A 25,642-nucleotide genomic window follows, 5' to 3' on the forward strand; every position below is an offset into this window, starting at 1 on the left:
CTATTACAGTTTAACTGTGCAATTAAAACTGATTAATCAGGATTATTTTTTAATCTTGAGATTAATTTTTTTTAATAGTTTGACAGCCCTACTATATACTTAGTTGAGATTTTACCCAAACCACTTCCAAAATTAAGAGTTTAATGATTTCCCTCAATTAATATTAACTGTGTATCCAAAACTGATTAAATGTTAGATGATTTAATGCCTTTGTTCAGATGAAAAGTTTTAAATTAGTCTTTATTTCTGCTTCAAGATTTGTTTCTGTCAAAGAATTGCATACGGAAGTATAAATAATACACAAGCTTCAAAGGCAGACATATTTGCTGTGGTGAATTTCATTAAGAATTGACTCTTCAGTACTACAACTAGAATTTGATTTAAAAAAAAGCTGTAAATTACACAGATTGTAGAAGCAGGTCTGTTCCTATTATGTGTGTCATGGAGTTATAGAGCATATGATTATGTTCTTTTGAACAGGCTATTACCACGATGATTCCCTCATTCTAATTTTCTACTTCTATTTTCTGCTTTTAGATTCCATACTCCAATGCAAAAGCTCTACTCCAGTGCCTTGATCAAATAGCTGGTGAGAACTCTGCCATTCAGATCAGAGCACAGGTAAATCTATTGACAAAATAATTCAGGATTTCACAGCTGACCCAAAGATAGGTCATTTTTAGAAGTAACCTCAGTTCTCTGGGGTTTCCCAGGATGATCTGCACTATTGAAAATTAACACACACAAAAAGATTCAGACAAGTTTTCAAAAAACACAGAGCTGCAAAATAGCTTGAAGGTGTCAGGGGAGAATACAAAAGACAATATATCAGGGGATACAAAAAAAACAAAAAAACAAAAACAAAGAATGCAGAAAGCTGAGAGAATTTATGCCATCCAGATTTCCATGCATTTGTTTTTGAGATGATGTTGAGATTTCCTTAAAATGTTTAATCAAATGTTATCCTGAGTTTAATCAAAGTTTAAAAATTAAAGTATTACTCAATAAATAAAAAAGACATTTTCCATCTCCATTAATTCACCTTTGAAAGACATATAGTTTAACATATTAAATTATAATATTTACAAGATGCAGTGTTCCCAACAGCTCACCTCAGCTGTAAGTCTGCAAACTGACAAATCTCATGCTGCATTTCTCATTTGTTTCACATTCTCCAATGTGTGAAATTGAAGAAAAAACAAACAAACTTCCATCACTTGAAAAAAATAGCAGCTAGGACTAGGATTAAATCTGACAGCCAAATCTTTTCATTCTACCTACACATTGCACAGTAGATACATAAAATTTCCAAAAAACCTCTCAAAGTAATATGTCTTAGTTTTTCAGATTAAATGGTGACCAACTGAACTGGTTTCTTTGTCTTGGCAACACTAAATCTAATGACAAATCTTTTTGCTCTTTCTCAGAATCCAGAAGTTTATAGCCAAGCATATTTATAGCACCTTTGCAGACTTCTTGTACTTTCTTAATTTTCTGGAAGGAAAGAATATTCCTCCAGGCCTGGGAAACGTTAACTGCATCTCGGGAGGTGATTTTGAAGGCTTCCCTTTTCTTTCCTGGTCCCTGGCCATGTGTGATATTATAGATCCAGCTTTCAAGTCTGGGGGTCAGTCTAAGATCTGCAAATGTATACATGTCTCTGATTTCTGATAAGGGATCTTGTACCAGATCTTCAAAACGGATCATCAAATAGCGATCTTTTAGAAATCTTGGAGGTTTTTGAGTAGCTGTTTCATAAATCTGAACATGACTTCTACAAATTTCCTGCATTACTTTATATTTGCTGTCCTCCACTTTAGTGCCATTGGTGCTCAGAACAATCCCATTGTCACGAGCTAAGGCTTTTACTGATTGTTCTCGTGACTTGGCAACAGCTCTGGGATCACGCACCAAGTGAATGATTTTGAGATTCAGGGAGAGGTCAGTGAGAAGGGGATAGAGAACTGTCAGATCAAAGAACCGGACCTCCTTGAGGACAATGTGGCTATAGGTCTTGCAAGCTTCCTCCACCTTGCTGAATGGGTACTTGCCACAAAGGGTCTTGCAGGCCATTTCATTGGTAATATCGGTGCGTTGAAAGGAATCACAGGCAGGAGCTGAACAGAGTGCCCGACTCACTGCCCACTGGAACAGATCGGACAAATTTCTCTTCCAAGGCATGTAGGCATCAAATACAGACATGTCACACTTGAAGACAGACCTGACTAGGTCTCTAACAGCCATATGTAAGACTTTGGCACTGTTCTGGTACATCGTTACCCACACATGCCAGGCAGGTTCCATCAGGTAGAAGACATCAGGGTGTTGGCTAAACAGTTGGCCAACGAAGGAAGATCCTGACCTCCAGGAAGAGAGAATAAGGATGTGCACCCGAGATGGCTTCTCTTCAGACTGAGGCATGAAGCTGCTACGTTGAGCATACATAAATAGTAAGAATCCAGTCTGAATCATAAGGAAAACTACAACAATAGTGCTGGAAATCCGAAGTCTCATCATACTGGCTGAAGGAAAGCAACTAATACACTGAAAAGGAAGAGGAAAAAGCTGTTTAGTATTTGGTAACAACTGCAGCGGCATAATGACGATACAACTCACAGCAGAGGCGGAGGGATGTCTCAGTGGTTTAAGCATTGGCCTGCTAAACCCAGGGTTGTGAGTTCAATCCTTGAGGGGGCCACTTAGGAAGCTGGGGCAAAATTCGTACTTGGTCCTGCTAGTGAAGGCAGGGGGCTGGACTCGATGACCTTTCAATGTCCGTTCTAGGAGATAGCCTATCTCCATTAATTTATTTATAATTTAGATAGACTACTGTTAAGACTTTTCTTTTTAGTATTTATGTGCTATGTTGGATATAACTTGTTTCTGACTTATGGAGACTGCAGAGTGAGTCTATTGGCAAAAGAGAGCTGAGAAAGGTAGTAAATGGAATGGGAAAAAGGCAGTGCAAGAGTGAGCACAGAGTAGAAGAAAGTTTGGAGTGGGTATCTGGTGCTGCAGAGAGTAAGTTGTTCAACTGTTAGTATACGAAAGTAAATAAAATCTGTAAAATAAACAAATAAAAAAAGCCTTAGCCTTTAACAAAGATAATACAAGACTTACCACACTAGTTCAGATCTAGTCAGTATGCTGTCTCAAACAGCGGCCAAAACCAGATGCTTCAGAGAAAGGTGCAAGAAACCCTGTAATGCACAATCATGGAATGGCAATGTGCCCCAATAGGTGGTGGAGAGCATAGAAGATGTCTAAATTAAGTTGCAACAAAGAGTCCTGTGGCACCTTAAAGACTAACAGATGTATTGGAGCATAAGCTTTCGTGGGTGAATACCCACTTCGTCAGATGCATGTAATGGAAATTTCCAGAGGCAGGTATAAATATGCAGGCAAGAATCAGTCTGGAGATAATGAGGTTAGTTCAATCAGGGAGGGTGAGGCCCTCTTCTAGCAGTTGAGGTGTGAACAACTACAAAAGCAGTTTCTCCTCCCTTGGTGATGATTATGCTCCAATACATCTGTTAGTCTTTAAGGTGCCACAGGACTCTTCGTTGCTTTTTACAGATCCAGACTAACATGGCTACCCCTCTGATAAATTAAGTTGGATGGGACTTTAACAACACATGGTGAGGCTGAATGGAGCAGGGTAGGGAAGCAATTGGTTTAATTTATTTGAAATAGGACTCAGCTATCAAAAGTTTGGGAAATGTTGCCAAAGGAGAAGTTTGCTTCCTAACCCTCCCATCAGTTACAGTTCAGTTTATGTCCTGAAATATGAGGTTTTTTTATCCCTTAAAAATGTTCCTATCCATTGTAATTTTGGATGTTCTCACATTTGTCTGAAACATAGGTTGTCAACCTAGTACCCAGCCATAGAATAAAATCACCAGCATAACAACAAACGGAGGTAGTAAGAGTTTAGGCAGCATGGGGGCAACCCAGTTTACTGCACAAAGTACACACTGTATACGGTGATTATAATGGCACCCATAGAGAAGCTCATGGCCCACAGAGCCCAAATACAACATCTTGATGCCAGAGTTGCTGAACTGGAGGAGCAGAGATGCAATTATATAAAGAAAACACAGCATATAGGAGCACTGTAACAGACTTACCTCAGCACTGACTACTCTGATCCTGCGTTTAAGGAAGCCAGTCTCATGATGGGAGTGTACGGGTTGGACCGCTTGGGAAGCCACCTGATATGCTGAGATACCGCTGAGTCTACCTGTTCTGTTAGCATGGACCCCCTTTAACCTGTCTTGCTGAGCCAGGCTCTTAAACCTCCTCTAACACGCACACAGGCGGGGCCACACCCAGCTGCAGATCAGCTCTGGAAAGACTCAGCTTTAGGGACTTGCTCCAGCACTCAGATGTCCACCTCCCTTGCAGTGCAGACCCAAAGATATATTATGAAATTCACCCCCTCCCTCAATGTGGAGAGAGGTGTGCACCCCGCCCCCCAGTTAAAAATTACAGAAACTGTGTTTAATAATAAAACAAATTTTATTAACTATAAAATACAGATTTTAAGTGGTAAAAGGGGTAACAAACAGAACAAAGCAGATTACTAAGCAAATGAAATCAAACATGCAAAATAAGTTTCACTAAAGAAATTGGTTACAAATAGTATTTCTCACCCTAGATATTGTTGCAGGCAGTTTGCAAAGTTTCTGTGGTTCAGAGTTCCAGGTATATTCCTTTTCAGACTGAACACGTCTTAGTCTGGACTCTCCCCTTGCCTTCCCATTTGCAGTCTTTCTTCTTGGGCCATAGAGAGGAGGAGTCCTCTTTGCTTTCCTCCCTACCCTTAAATAGGGTTTACATAAGGCGGGAATCCTTTATTTCTCAAACTTGACCCCACTTCCGAAGAAGTTCCAGGTAATGTTTTAGTATCAGTTGACAAGACCACCTGACTCTGTAGGATCACAGTGTCCATGAGTCAGGCCTTGTCTACACTGGCAAGTTTCTGTGCAGTAAAGCAGCTTTCTGTGTTGTAATTCCCGAGGTGTACACACTGCGAAGCCACTTAGTGCGCAGAAACTGCGCAGTTGCAGCGCTGTAAAAAAAGACCCCGAGAGGCGTACAGCTTTCTGCACTGGGGCTACAGCGCTGCGTTGCCAGAGTAGACACCGTAATCAATTACAATGCTGTGATTGGCCTCTAGGAGGTGTCCCACAATGCCTGTTCTTGCCTCTCTGGTCATTGGTTTGAACTCTACTGCCCTGCCCTCAGGTGACCAACCGTCATCCCCACCCCGTAAATTCCTTTGGAATTCTGAAAGTCCCCTTCCTGTTTGCTCGGTGATGTGTGCAGTGGTCTCAGCGCATCTTTCCAGGTGGCCATGCCTGCTCCATGCACCAGGCAATCCCCTGCTTGATGAAATGCCAAGCTGCTGGACCTCATCAGCATTTGGGGAGAGGAGGCTGTCCAGTCCCAGCTGTGCTCCAGCCATAGGAATTATGGTACCTACAGACAGATTTCACGATGCATGACAGAAAGGGGCCATGACCGGGACACACTGCAGTGCAGGGTCAAAGTGAAGGAGCTGCGGAACACCTACCACAAGGCGCGGAAGGCAAACCGCCACTCCAGTGCTGCGCCCACGAGCTGCCGGTTCTACAAAGAGCTGGATGTGATACTCGGCGGCAACCTCACCTCCACTGCAAAGACCACTGTAGATGCTTCAGTGGCTCGCGTGCCAGTCAAGAGTGGACCAAGCAAAAGGAGGAAATCTTGGACGAGGATGTGGAGGGGGACCCAGAGGCAGAGTATAACTTGGAGGTCAAAGATTCATGCAGCCAGGAGCTCTTTTCTACCCTGGAGAAGGCTAGCCAGTCACAGCTGTAGGATGTTGGTGAAGCGCAAACAGGAGAGGAGGCCCCTGGTAAGTGAATTTGATTTTGGAAATTGCTGAAGCAAGTTGTTGGGGGCAGGAGGGTTTTAGAAAGCAGGCTGTTCTCCCACCAAATGCCTAGTCTGAGTGGCGGAACAGGCTGTTGATTGACTCCCTCACTTCATGGGAATCTGCCTCAGAGATCTCCAGGAAACTCTTATGGAGATACTGGGCAATCCGCTGCCACAGGTTCTTCAGCAAGCTACTTTGTTTCTTGCCCCATTAACAGTAACTTTCCTGCGCCACTGTGCTGTCACAGGGAGGAGAGGAGACCATTGCTGCACACAGGCAAGTCGCATAGTGGTCAGGGTGGAAGCCTCAGTCTTGGAGAAGACCCTTCCTTGATTCCCTGCTCACCCTCAGCAGCAAGATATCTTCCATAATGATCACATCTTTATTCTACTAATTGAAAGCAGAGCCCTGCAAAGCAACAGGCAATTATGTTAAACCTTCATATTGCATCATCTGCACCAATCACAATCACCTCCTAGCATTACAAGCACTGCACTCCCCAGCACAGCACCAAATATTAGTGGCTTTCAGCTTCAAATTGCTGCCTCAAGGCATCCCTGATCCTTATGGCCCCACGCTGCACCCCTCTAATAGCCCTGGTCTCTGGCTGTTCAAATTCAGCCTCCAGGCTCTGAGCCTCAGTGGTCCAGCCTGAGTGAAGCTTTCACCCATCCCTTCACAAATATTATGGAGCATACAGCACGTGGTTATAAGCATAGGAATATTGTCATCAGCCAGGTCCAGCTTCCCATAGAGGCAGCGCCAGTGGGCTTTTAAACAGTCAAAAGCACACTCAACAGTCATTCTGCACTTGCTCAGCCTGTTGTTGAACCGCTCCTTGCTGCTGTCAAGTTGCCCCATGTATGGCTTCATAAGCCACGGCATTAAGGGGTAGGCGGGGTCTCTCAGGATGACAATGGGCATTTCGACTTTCCCTATGGTGATCTTCTGGTCTGGGAAGAAAATCCCTGCTTGCAGCTTCCTGAACATGCCAGTGTTCCAAAAGATGCATGCATCATGCACCTTTTCTGACTGCGTTAATGTCCGTGAAACGCCCACAGCGATCCACAAGCACCTGGAGAACCATTGAGAAATACCCCTTGCGACTGATATACTCGGTGGCTAGGTGGTCTGGTGCCAGAATTGGAATATGTGTGCCATCTATGGCTCCTCCGCTGTTAGGGAAGCCCATTTGTGCAAAGCCATCCACAATGTCATGCACGTTGCCCAGTCACGGTCTTTTGAAGCAGGATGCAATTAAAGGCCCTGCACACTTCCATCAACACAAGTCCAATGGTCGACTTTCCCATTCCAAACTGGTTAGCGACCAATCAGTAGCAGTCTGGAGTAGCCAGCTTCCACAGTGCATCATTACGTGCTTCTCCAACAGTGGGAGGGATAACGATAACTCAGCGGTTTGAGCATTGACCTGCTAAACCCAGGGTTGTGAGTTCAATCCTTGAGGGTGCCATTTAGGGATCTGGGGCAAAAATCTGTCTAGGGATTGGTCCTGCTTTGAACAGAGGGTTGGACTAGATGACCTTCTGAGGTCCCTTCCATGGATTCTATGATTCTAGGGCAGCTCTCTTTCTCGTGTCCTTGTGCCGCAGGGCTGGGGAAAGCTCATCACATAATCCCATGAACGTGGCTTTCCTCATCTGAAAGTTCTGCAGCCTCTGCTCATCATCCCAGACGTGCATGACGATGTGATTCCACCACTCGGTCCTTGTTTCCCGAGCACAAAAGCCCACAGTCTGCTTTGGACTTAACTATCTTGAATAAATTTTGTATCGTCTACAAATTTTGCCACCTCACTATTTACCCCTTTTTCCAGATCATTTATAAATATGTTGAATAGAGTTGCCAGGCGTCTGGTTTTTGACCGGAATGCCTGGTTGAAAAGGGACCCTGGCAGCTCCAGTTGGCACCACCGACCAGGTCGTTAAAAGTCTGGTTGGCAGTGCAGCGGGGGCCTGGGGCTAAGGCAGGCTCCCTGCCTGCCCTAGCTCTGTGCGGCTCCTGGAAGTGGCCACCAGGTCCTTGCGACCCCCTAGGTGCATGGACGGCCAGGGAGGCTACGCACCCTGCTCGCATCCTGAGTGCCAGCTCCACAGCTCCAATTGGCTGGGAACCGCAACCAATGGGAGCTGCAGGGGTAGCGCCTGTGGGTGCAAGAGCAGAGCAGAGCCTCACTGGCCATCCATGTGCTATGGGGCTGCACAGACCTGGCAGCCGCTTCCTGGGACCACAGTAAGCGCCACTGGGATCCTGCACCCTGAACCTCCTCCTGCACCCCAAGTCCCCTCCTGCACCCTAAGCCCCTCATCCCTGCACCCACCCCAGAGCCTGCACCCCCAGCCAGAGTCATCACCCCCCCCCGCACCCCAACCCCCTGCCCCGGCCCAGAGCCCTCTCCCACACCCCAAATCCCTCATCCCTGGACCCACCCCAGAGCTTGCACCCCCAGCCAGAGTCCTCACCCCCTGCACCCCACCCCCTGCCCCAGCCCAGAGCCCTCTTCCACACCCCAAACGTCCTCCCACACCCCAACCTCCTGTCCCGGCCCAGAGCCCTCTCCCGCATCCCAACCCTCCTCCCCCACCCCACCCCTCTACCCCATCCCAGTGAAAGTGAGTGAGAGTGGGGGAGAGCAAGCAATGGAGGGAGGGGGTATAGAGTGAGCAGGGGCAGGGCCTTGGAGATAAGGTTGATCGGTTTTGTGCGATTAGAAAGTTGGCAACCCTAATGTTGAACAGCTCTGGTCCCAGTACAGATCCCTGGGGGGACACCATATTTATCTCTCTCCATTCTGAAAACTGACCATTCATTTCTACCCTTCCTGTCACTTGACCAGTTACTGATCCATGAGAGGACCTTCCCTCTTATCCCATTACAGCTTACTTTGCTTAAGAGCAAAGGGAGGTACTTTGTCAAAGGCTTTCTGAAAATCCAAGTGCCCTGTATCCACTAGATCACCCTTGTCCATGTTTGTTGACCCCCTCAAAGAATTGTAAGAGATTGGTGAAGCATGATTATCCTTTACAAAAGCTGTGTTGATTCTTTCCCAACAAGCTGTGTTCATGTATGTGTCTGATAATTCTGTTCTTTATTACAGTTTTAATTAATTTTCCTGGTTGAAAGAGGACCTCTTTTGTTAAAAGCCCATCCTCATAAGAGAGGGAGTGAAGGCAGCATTTAGAAATATATACATAAAACAAATGAGAAAAACGGAAATAGATGTAGTGACCAGGACGTGGGCGGACATACCCAGTGGTCAGAGTCAGGAGCCTGGAACTGGAGGCAGAATCAGGATCAGGTGCCAAGCCAAAGGGGTTAGGTCCAATTTAGCCGCATTAGGTCAATTTTATAATGAATGCATCTACACGACCAACACCGTTCCGTCGACCTAAAGGGCTCTTAAAATCAACTTCTGTACTTCTCCCCGGCAAGGGGAGTAGCGCTAAAATCGACCTTGCTGGGTCGAATTTGGGGTAGTGCAGATGCAATTAGATGTTATTGGCCTCTGGGAGCTATCCCAGAGTGCTCCAATGTGACTGCACTGGACAGTACTTTCAACTCCGATGCACTAGCCAGGTATACAGGAAAAGCCCCGGGAAATTTTGAATTTCATTTCCTGTTTGGTCAGCGTGGCGAGCTCAGCAGCACAGGTGACCATGCAGTCCCCCTGGAATCGCAAATGAGCTCCAGCATGGACCGAACAGGAGATACTGGATCTGATTGCTATATGGGGAGAAGAATCTGTGCAGGCAGAACTCCAATCAAAAAGAAGAAATGCTAATATAGATGCCAAAATCGCACAGGGCATGATGGACAGAGGCTACAACAGGGACACACAGCAGTGCCACGTGAACGTTAAGGAGCTCAGGCAAGCCTACCAAAAGACAAAGGAGGCAAACGGCCACTCCGGGTCAGAGCCCCATACATGCTGCTTCTGTGATCAGCTGCATGGCATTCTAGGGGGCGACCCTACCACTACCCCACCACTGTCTGTGGACACCTGCAAGGGGGGAGGATTTTGTGGATGAGGAAGAGGAGGAGGAGAAGAATGCGCAGTAGGCAAGTGGTGAATCTGTTCTCCCCAGCAGCCAGGACCTTTTCATCACCCTGAAGCCAATACCCTCCCAAGGCAGGATCCTGGACCCTGAAGCCGGAGAAGGCACCTCTGGTGAGTGCACATTTGTAACTACAGTACAGAGTTTAAAAGCAATAGTGTTTAATGTTTGATTTGCCCTGAAGACTTGGGATGCATTCATGGCCAGTACAGCTACTGGAAAAGTCTGTTAATGTGTCTGGGGATGGAGGGGGAATCCTCCAGAGACATCTCCATGAAGCTCTCCTGGAGGTACTCTGAAAGCCTTTGCAGAAGGTTTCTGGGGAGGGCTGCCTTATTTCGTCCTCCATGGTAGGACACTTTACCATGCCATGCCAGTAATAAGTAGTCTGGAATCATTGCAGCACAAAGCATGGCAGCAAATGGTCCTGGATTTTGGTCACATTCAAGCAACATTTGGTCTATATCTTTCTGTGTTAGCCTCAGGAGAGTGATATCATTTATGGTCACCTGGTTGAAATAGGGGAATTTTTGTAAGGGAACAGTAAAAGGACCCCAGTCGAGCTGGGCTGTTTGCACTTGGCTAAAAGGGATCATCCTAGAGAATAGCCAAGTGGTGGGGTGGGGGGGAGGAGTGTGCTGCACATCTACCAAAAAATCGCAGCCCCTCCTTTTAAATGGCAAACCCAAATTGCATTGCTTGCTATGGGAAAGGAGGGCGTTGCAGTTCAAAACCATTCCCACACGTTATGAAGGCATTAGAAGCCAACACCCCGTACCCTTTGGCTTACCATGGCTGCCTGGAAACCACATTCTGTTGCCCAGCCGTGTGTGATGTGTCACCATACCAGCAGATGCTCAATATAAAGGGCAAAATGCGACCTTGTACCCAAGCACATGTACCATCTGCTGTGAATTGCTTGATTCACTGTGACAGAGTCTCCCTTTTGTTCTCAGAAATGTATCATCTTAAATTTCACTCTCCCTTCTTATCCCCCCACAGGTGCAAATGTTTCTATGCTCCTCGTCATCTCCGTCCCTGAGGTTATCGCAGATTAGAGGTGAAAAAAACGCACTTGGATGACATGTTTTCCGAGCTCATGCAGTCCTCCCACACTGATAGGGCACAGCTGAATGCATGGAGGCATTCAGTGGCAGAGTCCAGGAAAGCATTAAGTGAGCGCAATGAGAAGAGGCAGGATGCGATGCTGAGGCTAATGGGGGAGCAAACGGACATGCTCAGCAGTCTGCTGGAGCTGCAGGAAAGTCAACAAGAGTACAGACCGCCGCTGCATCCACTGTATAACCACCTGCCCTCCCCCACAAGTTCCATATCCTCCTCACCTAGACGCCCAAGAACACTATGGGGGAGGCTCTGGGCACCCAGCCACTCCACTCCAGAGGATGGCCCAAGCAACAGAAGGCTGTCATTCAAACAGTTTTGATTTGTAGAGTGGCTACAATAAGCAATGTGGCCTTGTCCTTCTGTCCACCCCTTCTTCCCCACCCCACCTGGGCTACCTTGTCAGTTATCTCACCTTTTTTTTTTTAAATTAATAAAAGAAACCATGCATTGTTTCAAAACAATAATTACTTTATTTCCTTTGCCAGCTGTGATCGAAAGGGGGAGGATGGTTGGCTTACAGGGAATTAAAATCAACAAAGGGGGTGGGTTTGCATCAAGGAGAAACACATACAACTCTCACACAGTAGCCTGGCCAGTCATGAAACTGGTTTTCAAAGCCTGTCTGATGTGCAGTACACCTAGCTGTGCTCTTCTAATCACCCTGGTGTCTGGCTGCTCAAAAATCATCCGCCAGGCGATTTGCCTCAACCTCCCACCCCACCATAAATGTCTCCCCCTTACTCTCACAGATATTATGGAGCACACAGCGAGCAGCAATAACAATGGGTTTATTGGTTGCGCTGAGGTCTAACCTAGTCAGCAAACAGTGCCAGCGAGCTTTTAAATGTCCAAAGGCACATTCTAGCACCATTCTGCACTTTCTCAGCCTATAGTTGAGCTGCTCCTTACTACTGTCCAGGCTGCCTGTGTATGGCTTCATGAGCCATGGGAGCAAGGGGTAGGCTGGGACTCCAAAGATAACTATTGGCATTTCAACATTCCTCCCAGTAATTTTCTGGTCTGGGAAGTAAGTCCCTTCTTGCAGCTGTTCAAACAGCCCCAAGTTCCTAAAGATGCGAGCATCATGCACCTTTCCCGGCCATCCCACGTTGATGTTGGTGAAATGTCCCTTGTGATCCACCAGTGCTTGCAGCACCACTTGCGGTTTATGTACTGGTTGGCAAGGTGGCCCAGTGCCAAGATAGGGATATGCGTTCCGTCTCTCGCCCCACCACAGTTAGGGAACCCCATTGCAGCAAAGCCATCCACTATGACCTGCACATTTCCAAGAGTCACTACCCTTGATAGCAGAACATCAATGATTGCATTGGCTACTTGAATCACAGCAGTCCCCACAGTAGATTTGCCTACTCCAAATTGATTCCCGACTGACTGGTAGCAGTCAGGCGTTGCAAGCTTCCACAGGGCTATCGCCACTCGCTTCTCGACTGTCAGGGCAGCTCTCCTCCCTGTGTGCTGCAATGGCACCTGCTAAAGTAATTGATGAGTGGCATGGGACAGAAGAAATAAGGCAGCCTTCCTGTCATAAACGTACAGCTAAGGGTAGCATAAAATCCCTCTTTAGCCTGTAAAAGGTTAATTCCTTTTACCTGTAAAGGGTTAAGAAGCTCAGATAACCTTCCTGCTCAACACCCTCCTCCTCACTGTTCACTCTGGGGGCCTGTGACTGACTCCTCCGAAGTATCCATGGGGCTCTTGAGGGTGGTGGTGGGATCTCCACCAAGGATGCCATGCAATCCTTTGTAAAAGCAGCATGTATGTAGCTCCGCACCAAAATGACTACTAGCCTCCCTTGCCTACTGGCATGCCTGCCACAGCTCCTTGGCTTTCATGAAGCACTGCTGCAGGTCCCTCTTGTAGCCCTTCTCCCCCATGCCTCAAGCGATCTGCTCGTAGATATCAACATTTCTATGACTGGATCAGAGCTGTGTCTGCACAGCCTCTTCTCTCCACAGACCCACCTCCTGTGTACTCCGTGCAGGAGCGTGTCTGCAGCGTGTAGCTGGCATGCTCAGCTGGGCCTATAAAAGCGGCCACCCAGCCAGGCAGCGGCACAGCTGTGATCAGCGGCACAGAAGGCAGCGAACAGGGGAGTTTGAGTAGGAGTTTACAGGGGGAGGTGAAAGGGGAGGCAAGAGGGTGTGATGCCCTGTGTGCTGTGTTTCCCCAGGTGCAGAGGGCACAGCTGAGTAGGTGGGCTCAGACAACAGCAGCCATGAGCCAAGCAGCAGGGGACACAATGCAGATGATCGCATGTGGCAGCTGCGGTATGTACATGGTCCTAGCAGCGAAGCCTGAACAGAGGTATGTGTGCATGAAATGCTGCCTAATAGAGCTGCTGGAGGAAAAGATCCAAGGGTTGGAGATGCAGGTAGATACCCTGATAGAGTTTAGAAGGGAGTTCGAGCAGCTGATGGAGCAAAGGCAAGGAGGGGCTGAAGGGGAATGCTCAGGGGTACAGGTGGAAGCAGGGGCAAAGACCTGTGAGGAGGGAATGCCAGGGGGAGAACAAGGGCAGTGGAAGCATGTGACCGTGAGAAGCAGGTCAAGGAAAAGGAGGGCCAGTGAAGGAGAAATAGAGCTCAGGAACAGGTTTGGATGTTTGGAAAACAAGGAAGGGGTGCAGCAGGTGGTAACTGAAGTGGGCAGGGTGAGGAAAAAGAGAAGAGCGGCTAGTCCCATAGAAAGAGGGGAGGAGTTGATGGAGACAGCACCAAATTTGGGCCCCGGGAGGATACAGGATGGCATAAGAGGGATTATAAGGGAAAATAGGAATGGACAGGGGTTGCAACTAGAGGGAACAGGGAATAGATTAGTAGATCGCACTGTCACCAGGCAAAGGCAGGTTTATGTGATTGGGGACTCCTTACTGAGGAGGTTGGACAGGCCTGTGACCAGGGTGGACCCAGAGAACAGAAGGGTGTGCTGTCTACCGGGCGCTAAAATACGGGATGTGGACCTGCAGCTGAAAAGGATCCTAAAAGGAGCAGGTAAGAACCCCTTGATCATCCTTCACGTAGGAATGAATGACACGGCTAGGTTCTCGCTAGAGAGAATCAAGGGAGATTATGCCAGGCTGGGGAAGACGCTTAAGGAAATCGAGGCTCAGATCATCTTCAGTGGGATTCTGCCTGTTCCTAGAGAAGGGCAGCAAAGGAGTGACAGGATTGTGATGATAAATAGTTGGCTAAGGGAGTGGTGCTATAAAGAGGGCTTTGGGATGTATGGCCACTGGGAGGCTTTCGGGGACAGAAAACTGTTCTCACGGGACGGACTTCACCTGAGTAGGGAAGGAAATAGACTTCTGGGAGGAAGGCTGGCTCATCTCATCAAAAGAGCTTTAAACTAGGAATTTGGGGGAGACGGTTGGGAGATATCCAGTTAATCTCCACACCAGATTAGAACATTGAGAGGGAGGACAATGAGATAAGAACGGATATAGCTGGGGGGACGAGATTGGACATAAGGAAGGGGGGGGGGGATACTAGAGTAAAAGGTCATACTAGCAGTACAGCGTGCATACCAAATGGGATAACAAATGTGAGAGAGGCCAAACGGCATAAATTAAGATGTTTATACACCAATGCAAGAAGCCTAGGTAACAAAATGGAGGAATTAGAGCTCCTGGTCCAAGAAATGAAACCGGATATCGTAGGAATAACTGAAACGTGGTGGAACAGTAGTCATGACTGGAGTACAGGTATGGAAGGGTATGTGCTGTTTAGGAAGGACCGGATTAAAGGTAAAGATGGGGGAGTAGCACTGTATGTCAATAATGAGGTAAACTGTAAAGAAATAATAAGTGATGGAATGGATAAGACGGAGTCTATCTGGGCAATACTCACATTGGGTAAAAGAACTACTAGAGCCTCCCCTGGGATAGTGCTTGGGGTGTGCTATAGACCGCCGGGATCTAGCCTGGATATGGACATAGAACTCTTTAACGTTTTTAGGGAAGTAAATACTAATAGGAACTGTGTAATCATGGGAGACTTTAATTTCCCGGATATAGATTGGGGAACAAATGCTAGTAATAATAATAGGGCTCAGATTTTCCTAGACGTGATAGCTGATGAATTCCTTCATCAAGCAGTTGCTGAACCAACGAGGGGGGATGCCATTTTAGATTTGGTTTTGGTGAGTAGTGAGAACCTCATTGAGGAAATGGTTATAGGGGACAACCTTGGCTCGAGTGATCATGAGCTAATTCAGTTTAAACTAAATGGAAAGATTAACAGAATTAAATTGGAGACTAAGGTTTACGATTTCAAAAGGGCTAACTTTAATAAATTAAGGGCACTAGTTAGGGAAGTGGATTGGACTAACATATTTAGGGATCTAAAGGCAGAAGGCGCCTGGGATTAGTTCAAGTTGAAGTTGCAGGAGCTGTCAGAGGCCTGTATCCCGAGAAAGGGAAAACGGTTCGCAGCCAGGAGATTTAGACCAAGCTGGATGAGCAAGTGTCTCAGAGGGATCATTAAGAAAAAACAGAAAGCGTACAGGGAGTGGAAGATGGGAGGGATCAGCAAAGAAACCTACCTTATTGAGGTCAGAGCATGTAGAGATGGAGTGAGAAAAGCCAAAAGCCGTGTAGAGTTGGACCTTGTGAGGGGAATTAAAACCAATAGCAAGAGCTTTTATAGCCATATAAATAGGAAGAAAACAAAGAAAGAAGAAGTGGGACTGCTTAAGACTGTAGATGGAGTGGAGATTAAGGATAATCTAGGCATGGCACAATATCTAAATGAATATTTTGCATTGGTATTTAATGAGGCTAATGAAAGGCTGAGGAATAGTAGAAGCGAAACGAATGGGAATAAAGGAGTGGGGATTGACATTACCGTATCCGAGGTAGAAGCCAAACTCGAACAGCTTAACGGGACTAAATCGGGTGGACAGGATGATCTTCATCCGAAAATATTAAAGGAACTGGCATGAGAAATTGCAAGCCTGTTAGCGATAATTTTTAATGAATCTGTAAACTCGGGGGTGGTACTGTTTGACTGGAGAATAGCTAATGTGGTTCCTATTTTCAAGAAGGGGGAAAAAAGTGACCCGGGTAACTACAGGCCTGTTAGTTTAACATCTGTAATATGCAAGGTCTTGGAAAAAATTTTGAAGGAGAAAGTAGTTAAGGACCTTGAAGACAATGCCAATTGGGACAAATTACAACACGGTTTTACGAAAGGTAGATCATGCCAAACCAACCTGATCTCCTTCTTTGAGAAAGGAGCAGATTATTTAGATAAAGGAAATCCGGTGGATCTAATATACCTCGATTTCAGTAAAGCGTTTGATACAGTACCGCATGAGGAATTATTGGTTAAATTGGAAAAGATGGGGATCGATATGAAAATCCAGAAGTGGATAAAGAACTGGTTAAAGGGGAGACTGCAGTGGGTTGTACTGAAAGGTGAACTGTCAGGTTGGAGGGAGGTTACCAGTGGAGTTCCTCAAGGTTCGGTTTTGGGTCCAATTTTATTTAATCTATTCATTACTGACCTCGGAACCAAATGTAGGAGTGGGCTGATAAAGTTTGCGGATGACACAAAGTTGGGAGGTATTGCCAATTCGGAGAAGGATCGGGATATCCTGCAGGGAGATTTGGATGACCTTGTAAACTGGAGTAATAGGATGAAATTTAATAGTGAGAAGTGTAAGGTGATGCATTTAGGGATAAATAACAAGAATTTTAGTTATAAGCTAGGGACGCATCGGATGGAAGTAACGGAAGAGGAGAAGGACCTCTGAGTCCTGATTGATCACAGGATGACTATGAGTCGGCAATGTGACGTGGCCGTGAAAAAAACTAATGCGGTCTTGGGATGCATTAGGTGAGGTATTTCTAGTAGGGATAAGGAGGTGCTGGTTCCATTATACAAGGCACTGGTGAGACCTCATTTGGAGTACTGTGTGCAGTTCTGGTCTCCCATGTTTAAAAAGGATGAACTCAAACTGGAACAGGTACAGAGAAGGGCCACTAGGATGATCCGAGGAACGGAAAATCTGTCGTATGAAAGGAGACTCGAGGAGCTCGGTTTGTTTACCTTAACCAAAAGAAGGCTGAGGGGGGATATGATTGCTCTCTTTAAATATATCAGAGGGATAAATACCAGGGAGGGAGAGGAATTATTTCAGCTCAGTACTAATGTGGACATGAGAACAAATGGATATAAACTGGCCGTCGGGAAGTTTAGGCTTGAAATTAGACAAAGGTTTCTAACCATCAGAGGGGTGAAGTTTTGGAACAGCCTTCCGAGGGAAACAGTGGGGGCGAAAGACCTCTCTGGCTTTAAGATTAAGCTTGATAAGTTTATGGAGGGGATGGTTTGATGGGATAAAGTGATTTTAGTCAATAGGTCAATAATGTGCCATCGCTGGTAATTAGCAACAATGGTCAATGATGGGATATTAAAAGTTACTACAGAGAACTTTTTCCAGAGGGTCTGGCTAGAGAATCTTGCCCGTATGCTCGGGGTTCAGCTGATCACCATATTTGGGGTCGGGAAGGAATTTTCCTCCAGGGTAGATTGGCAGAGGCCCTGGAGGTTTTTCGCCTTCCTCCGCATCATGGGGCAGGAGTCGCTTGCTGGAGGATTCTCAGCGATTTGAAGTCTTTAAATCATGATTTGGGGACTTCAACAGCTGAGTCAAGGGAGAGAATTCTTCCAGGAGTGGGTGGGTCAGCTTTTGTGGCCCACATCATGCGGGAGGTCAGACTAGATGATCATAATGGTCCCTTCTGACCTTAGAGTCTAGGAGTCTGAGACACCTCCACCATTGTGGAGGCCACTAAAGTTGACGTAATAATGCAATACCTACACTTCGGGTATGCATCCGAAGAAGTGGGCTGTAGTCCACGAAAGCTTATGCTCTAATAAATTTGTTAGTCTCTAAGGTGCCACAAGTACTCCTGTTCTTAGTACCTACACTGACACTGCATTGACCCAACTATGTTGACTTAAGTGCTACTTCTCTCATGGAGGTGGAGTTATTAAGTTGGTGTAGTGAGCGAATTACATCAGCAGGAACAACATTTTAGTGTAGATGCTTAGAGAGTTAGGTTGATGTAAGCTGCCTTGTGTCAACCTAACTCTGTAGTGTAAACCAGGCCCGAGACATCCTACTCCTGTTACAGCAGACTGCGTGAAAACCATATGGCTAATGACCCGATGTGCATTTCACTCTTTGATGTGTCAGTTTACCTCACACTGACCTGAAGTTCTAAACTTGATCTTTAGTCACTTTTCCAATATTGCTCCCCAAAGAGGAAGTATGCACTAGCTGAGATAAATCCCAACCAGTGAGATCAGTTTAGGGAGGATTAGAGCCATAGTTTGAGCACCAGATGTGCGCAAAAAAAATTTAGAAGAACAAAGTGATTATATGAAGAGCTGAATTTTAGGTGGGGAGGCTGCATCTTGAGAACACCTTGCACAGATGACCCCAAATTTGGACCCCTAATCCTACCCTGTAACTCCATGAAGCACAGAAAACTTCAAGACAATCACAGTCATCATTTTAGAGCCCTTATAACTGTCATCTTTTAAAGATTAAGTGACTCTCAACCTTAACTCTCCTATGAACTTCCACATACATCTCTGCTGATATAGACACGGTCACACAAACTATTTTGTTCAGTTTTACACATATGAAATGTAAAATATATAAGTATAAAACCTTTTACTTAGTGTCAATAGTTAGTTTTGTAATTCATCTGTCTGCCTTGTCTTCCTCCCAGACTCCTTTTGTTTTATGTATTATTGTGGCAATTAAAGAGGCATTGTGAATTTTAAAAAAAGTTATACTTCTGTCAAACTTTTGTTACAAATTACAACTAAAATTAGTATAATGAAGGAGATTAGATTACAGATTGGAACAGAGAAAAAACAAAGTATGATATAAACTGCAAGGAAGCACATGAAAGAAAAATAAGAACCTCAGTAGAGCAGACATTTTCAATACATTAATTTTGTCTCCTATTATTTTGCAGGAGGGACCAATTCCAGGAATACACATATATACCCAACACCATCAAAAAGTTATGGAAATAACCATACCACTTTATAAATTATATAAATTCTCATTTTTCAAATCATAAACCAACCACAAACCCATTTCGCTGGATTTCCTTTCAAAGGATACATTTGCTCCACATGTGGGGGTAATTCCTCACTTGGGGGGGGGTGTATACTTGCTGATTCTGCTCAAGCTAATGAGCTAAAAATATCAGTGTGGCTGTGACAGCACAGACAGCAGCTTAAGCTCACCACCTAAGTACAACCCCATCTGAGGTAAGTACTCAGTTGGCTAGCCTGAGCCGCTGCCCGTGCCATCACAACCACACTGCTCACTAGCTTGAGCAGAGCTAGCTTGTATACATCTACCCGAGGTGGGAACTATACCTCCCAGCTGTTGTGTGGACATACCCTTAGTGGTGCAGCTATCCAGAGGCGGCTCCAGGCACCAGTGCATGCCTGGGGTGGCAAGTCATGGGGGGTGGCCTGCCGGTCGCTGTGGGGGCGGCAATCAGGGAGCCATCGGCGGCATGCCTGTGGGAGGTCCACCAGTCCCACGGCTTCAGCGGCGGGTACGCCGAAGCCACAGGACCGGCGGACCTCCCGCAGGCATGCCGCCGAATCCACGTTACCAGTGGATCTCCCGCAGGCATGCCACCAAAAGCCGCCTGATTGCCGTGCTTGGGGTGGCAAAATACATAGAGCCACCCCTGCAGCTATCGTCATTGGTCTTGGGATGTTACTGGTATTTATATGTATTCCTTGGTATTTAAACATGTTTGTACTATTTTCAGCTGCATTCCCCAGTCATGCTATTTTCAGGCTACATTAAATCTATCTCCATATTAATTGTGTAACTTGATAAATTTCTAAACTCTTTTACAAGTTGTAGCAAAGTAAAGTAAGGTGGGGTTCTCTCACGTATCATCTGAATATAAATTTTTTTAAAATACTTATTATTTATTTATACTGATATGCCAGGATTCACCAGATGGTGCTGTTACACAAGTTCTTATAATTTCTTTTTCTTCGCACAGAAATAGCATACAGTCTTTGAAGAAATGGTGCAATGTTGTTAGTTTCGTGATGCAATTTCTTTTGGGAGAGCTTTTGCAAACAGCAGGAAAAATTCATCTCTGTGCTAATCTCTCTACCTAGAGTAAATTTTTTTGGTAGAATTGTTTCCTGGGAACCAGGCATTAAAGTTTGTGATGAGATTTCTGAAAGCAGGGTTTTCATGCATGCCATATGTGAACACTGTGCTCAAGGACTGATGTATATTCTTGTGTATAAGTCCACATCACTGATTTGTCCTCCAACAAGAAACTAACCTGTAGGCCCCCAACATCTGCTACTGGTGGTTGGCAAAGGGCTGGCAATATCTACAGGTCCTGCTCTCAGTTGTAGCAGTCACTATACAAACACATTGTAAAACAATCCCTGTCCCAAAGAGTTTACAATCTATGTAGAGTGTTTTACAGACACAAGGTGGGAGGGGAAACAGATGGACAGAGAGATGAAGTGACTCACCCATGTTTCCACAACAGGTCAGGGGCAGAGCAGGAATGGAAGCCAGGTCTCCTGAGTCTCAATCTAGTGCTCCAACAACTAGACTAGTAGTCCCCCAAACTGTGGGGCATGCCCCCCTGAGAGGGATGCAGAAGAATGTTTGGTGGGATGCGGTGGGGTCAGGGGTGGGAGAAAGCGCCACTCTTGCTCTGCCCCCAGCTCCACTCTGCCCCCGCCCCAGCTTCAGCCCCGCTAAAATCTGAACAGGCACAGTCACTCCTTCAAGCTTCCAATAAAGCAGATTGTGAATAGCAATAGAGATGGAAAGCAGACAAGAGACAATCTTTCACAAATCCTTACCACAGCCAAAGGAACAAATTCTCCCAAACTCATGCCATATATTTGCTGGTTTTGCTCACCTGCACCTGGGGAGTCAGCATGGTCTAGTTCAGTGGTCCCCAAACATAGGGCGCACGTGAGCTCCCCTCCCTCCCTTCAGAGAGGCTAGCCATGCGGACCCGCCCCTTGTGCCCAAGGCCTGGCCCGGCCCTCCCCATCCGCTGGAGCCCCAAGTGCATCCCCACACACACAGCTGGAGGAGCGTTGGCCGAACTGCCCCAGGCCACCCCCAGTGTCGAGCGTTGGCGTGCGGGCCGCCTCCAACATCAGTGCCAGCCGGCCTGCCACTCCCAGCGTCGGCACCAACACCAGCCCACCGGCTGCTCCCAGAGCCAGCCCCAGTGCGGGGCTATTGGCCTCTGGCCGGAGCTGAGCTCCCACCAGCTTGGAAGCCAGCTCGGGGGAAGAGGGCAGAGCATGGCGGGGCCAGTGCTTGGCTTAGAGGAGGCTTAGCCTCCCCTGGCCTCATAGGTGCTGGAAGGAGGGGTGGTGCAGCACCCCCTGGCTTTAAGTGGTTTCCATTATATGCAGTTTTTACAGTTTGATTCAATGGCTCTCAGCACCCCCACTATAAAAATTGTTCTAGCATTCCTACCTGGCCTATTGTACCCACTGCCCATGTCCCCAAACTTTTTCGGTCATGTCCTCCCCTTACCCATAATGGAATCTGTCTGGGACTCCTGGGGGCCAGCTCCCGGTCACGGTTCTGCTCCCAGCCACAGTCTCAGCTCCTGACCACAGCCCCAGCCTTGGTTTCAGTCTCTGAACGTGGCCCCAACCCCCAAGATTGGACAAATGACCAGGGAGGAGTATAAAAATATTGCTCAGGCATGCAGGAGTGAAAATCAGGAAGGCCAAATCACACTTGGAGTTGCAGCTAGCAAGAGATGTTAAGAGTAACAAGAAGGGTTTCTTCAGGTATGTTAGCAACAAGAAGAAAGTCAAAGAAAGTGTGGGCCCCTTACTGAATGAGGGAGGCAACCTAGTAACAGAGGATGTGGAAAAAGCTAATGTAATCAATGATTTTTTTGCCTCGATCTTCACGAACAAGGTCAGCTCCCAGACTGCTGCACTGGGCAGCACAGTATGGGGAGAAGGTGACCAGCCCTCTGTGGAGAAAGAAGTGATTCGGGACTATTTAGAAAAACTGGACGAGCACAAGTCCATGGGGCTGGATGCGCTGCATCCAAGGGTTCTAAAGGAGTTGGTGGATGTGATTGCAGAGCCATTGGCCATTATCTTTGAAAACTCATGGCAATCGGGGGAGGTCCCGGATGACTGGAAAAAGGCTAATGTAGTGCCCATCTTTAAAAAAGGGAAGGAGGAGGATCCGGGGAACTACAGGCCAGTCAGCCTCACCTCAGTCCCTGGAAAAATCATGGAGCAGGTCCTCAAGGAATCAATTCTGAAGCACTTAGAGGAGAGGAAAGTGATCAGGAACAGTCAGCATGGATTCACCAAGGGCAAGTCATGCCTGACTAACCTAATTGCCTTCTATGAGGAGATAACTGACTCTGTGGATGAGGGGAAAGCAGTGGATGTGTTATTCCTTGACTTTAGCAAAGCTTTTGATACGGTCTCCCACAGTATTCTTGCCAGCATGTTAAAGAAGTATGGGCTGGATGAATGGACTATAAGGTGGACAGAAAGCTGGCTAGATCTTCGGGCTCAATGGGTAGTGATCAACAGCTCCATGTCTAGTTGGCAGCCGGTTTCAAGCGGAGTGCCCCAGGGGTCGGTCCTGGGGCCTGTTTTGTTCAATATCTTCATTAATGATCTGGAGGATGGCGTGGACTGCACTCTCAGCAAGTTTGCAGATTACACTAAACTGGGAGGAGTGGTAGATACACTGGAGGGTAGGGACAGGATACAGAGGGACCTAGACAAATTAGAGGGATTAGGCCAAAAGAAACCTGATGAGGTTCAACAAGGACAAGTACAGTGTCCTGCACTTAGGACGGAAGAATCCCATGCACTGTTACAGACTAGGGACCGTATGGCTAGGAAGCAGTTCTGCAGAAAAGGACCTAAGGATTACAGTTAATGAGAAGCTGGATATGAGTCAACAGTGTGCCCTTGTTGCCAAGAAGGCTAATGGCATTTTGGGCTGTATAAGTAGAGGCATTGCCAGCAGATCGAGGGACATGATCATTCCCCTCTATTCAACATTGGTGAGGCCTCATCTGGAGTACTGTGTTCAGTTTTAGGCCTCACACTACAAGAAGGATGTGGAAAAATTGGAACGAGTCCAGCGGAGGGCCACAAAAATGATTAGGGGGCTGGAGCACATGACTTATGAGGAGAGGCTGAGGGAACTGGGATTGTTTAGTCTGCAGAAGAGAAGAATGAGGGGGGATTTGATAGCTGCTTTCAACTACCTGAAAGGGGGTTCCAAAGGGGATGGATCTAGCCTGTTCTCAGTGGTACCTGATGACAGAACAAGGAGTAATGGTCTCAAGTTGCAGTTGGGGAGGTTTAGGTTGGATATTAGGAAAAAAAAAATTCACTAGGAGGGTGGTGAAGCACTGGAATGGGTTACCTAGGGAGGTGGTGGAATCTCCTTCCTTAGAGGTTTTTAAGGTCAGGCTTGACAAAGCCCTGGCTGGGATGATTTAGTTGGGAATTGGAACTGCTTTGAGCAGGGGGTTGGACTAAATGACCTTCTGAGGACCCTTCCAACCCTGATATTCTATGAACCACGGCCCTGAGGGAGGGAGAGACAAATTCCATAACAGGTAAGGGGGCATGACAGAAAAAGTTTGGGGACCACTGAACCAGACCATGCTGACTCCCCAGATACAGGTGGGCAAAACTAGCAAATGTATGGCATGAGTTTGGGGAAATTGTTCCTTTGGCTGTGGTAAGGGTTTGAGAAAGATTGTGAATAGCAATAGAGACAGAAAGCAGACAAGAGTCAATCTGCTTTATTGGAACAGTGAAGGAGTGCCTGTGCCAGTTCAGATTTCAGTAAGAGAGTTCCTACGTGGTGTTTTGCTACAGATTAGGCAGCTGTGCCGAAACACCAATGCTTCCCGTCTCTCTGTCAGTTTTTAATTTCATTCCCATCGTTTTCTCATTAGAATTCGTAAATAAATCACAGGCAATAGTTGCGCTTCAACCCTTTTAAAAAAGCCTCCTCCAAGCTTCCTAGCAGAGACCCATATTACTCCAACAAGGTGTACTAGCTGGTCCCTGTCAGCACTACTATTATACTTGGCACTTCACAGCACTTCACTCTTGAGGACCACAAAGCATTTCAGACATTAATCAATTTAGCCTCACAACCCCCAGGACAAACTAGGACAGGATCATTATCCCCATTTTACAGACAGTGAATCAAGGCACAAGCAAGTTGTGCCAAGTCACAGAGACCTGAGGAAGAGCTAGAAAGCTGGTCTCTCTCCCTACAGAAGCTGGTCCAATCCAACACATTCCCTCACCCACCTTGTCTCGACAACATCCTGCGGCCCACAGAGCTACAACAACGCTACATGGAGAAACGGGAACAACCCCTGAGAGCCCTGACCCCCAGCCCGTCCTCTCCGCTCCCCTTTGGCCCCAAGTGCCAGTGAGGGCTTGGAGCTAGGAGCCGCTGCTGGGGGGAGGAGGAGTGGCGGCTCCCTGGGGGCCAGTCCTACTGCCCAGGCCGGCAGGGGAGCCGGGCGCTGGGAGAGTCAGGCGAGTCTCGCCAGGGGGATGGAGTGGCCATGGGGCGAGCCCAGAAAGGAACTCGAATACAGGGAGCGCGCGGCGAGCTCCCACCTAGGAACCAGCGAACTTCCCACGTAGCGACCCCCGCCAAGCCCAGCCGGTACCTGCAGCCGCTTCCTCCGCTCACTGGAGACGCCGCCGAGCGGGACGCGCAGACAATGAGCCGCTTTCAGACGTGGCCGAGCCCCAGCGCGGCGGGAGGAGCCGGGAAGGGGCCGGTCCGCAGGCAGCACCCCCCGTGGAGCGGGAGCAGGGGTCCCGGGGAGTCAGACGCGCGGGGGCGAAGAGGGGGGGTCGCTCGGCCCCTCCTGTCCGCGCCAGCTTGGCCCCTGACTTTCGTGTCCTGAGTCTTTATGTGTGAACACGACAAACGGCTCCGGAGCTGGGCAGGTGGCGGGAGGGAGAGTGGAAAGAAGGGGATGAGGAGAGCCACGGGGCAGGCGGCGGCGGCGGTGGGGGGCGGGGCTGGGGAGAGCCATAGGGCAGGCGGGGTGGGGGAAGGAGCTGGGCTGGGGAAAGCCATAGGGCAGGCGGGGGGAGGAGATCCACGGGACAGGCGGAGAGGGGAGAGAAGGGACGGGAGGAATGGGGCTGGCCGCTGGAGAGAACCATGGGGCAAAGGGAAGGAGCGGGGCTGGGGAGAAACGCAGGGCAGGCAGGGAGCTGAAAGGAGCCAGGCTGGGGAGAACCCTGGGAAAGAGAAGGAGCCAGGTGGGGAGCTCCAACATGGGGTGGAAGAGCACTGTTGGAATTCCCGGAGGATCTTATCCCACACCCACAGGCATGATGCAGGAGGAACCACGTTGTTCCAGTGGTACTTCTGGGGACAGGGGCGGATTTACCATGAAACAAACCATGCGCTGGCA

At 47.5% G+C, this 25,642-nt stretch overlaps 1 protein-coding gene across 2 annotated transcripts; it reads right to left on the bottom strand.

The window, feature by feature from the left end:
• Positions 1-25,210, bottom strand: LOC117886822 (carbohydrate sulfotransferase 5-like). 2 transcript variants are annotated; one of them, XM_034788887.1, is made up of 2 exons: positions 24,881-25,210; positions 1-2,544 (listed from the first exon to the last, which is right to left on the bottom strand). In XM_034788887.1, the coding sequence occupies exon 2, from the start codon at positions 2,515-2,517 to the stop codon at positions 1,336-1,338; it is 1,182 nt and encodes a 393-aa protein (XP_034644778.1). In that variant the 5' UTR covers positions 2,518-2,544; positions 24,881-25,210; the 3' UTR covers positions 1-1,335. The 2 variants fall into 2 exon arrangements, with proteins under 2 accessions (XP_034644778.1, XP_034644779.1); XM_034788888.1 differs by lacking the exon at positions 24,881-25,210 and adding an exon at positions 3,121-3,256.
• Positions 25,211-25,642: the final 432 nt, after the last annotated feature.

This window comes from Trachemys scripta, chromosome 13 (assembly GCF_013100865.1).
Source record: "Trachemys scripta elegans isolate TJP31775 chromosome 13, CAS_Tse_1.0, whole genome shotgun sequence".
In the NCBI taxonomy this organism is placed as follows: Eukaryota; Metazoa; Chordata; order Testudines; family Emydidae; genus Trachemys; species Trachemys scripta.

Excerpts from the sequence above, each read along its gene's own strand:
- LOC117886822 (XM_034788887.1), bottom strand. The coding sequence starts at position 2,517 with ATGATGAGACTTCGGATTTCCAGCACTATTGTTGTAGTTTTCCTTATG.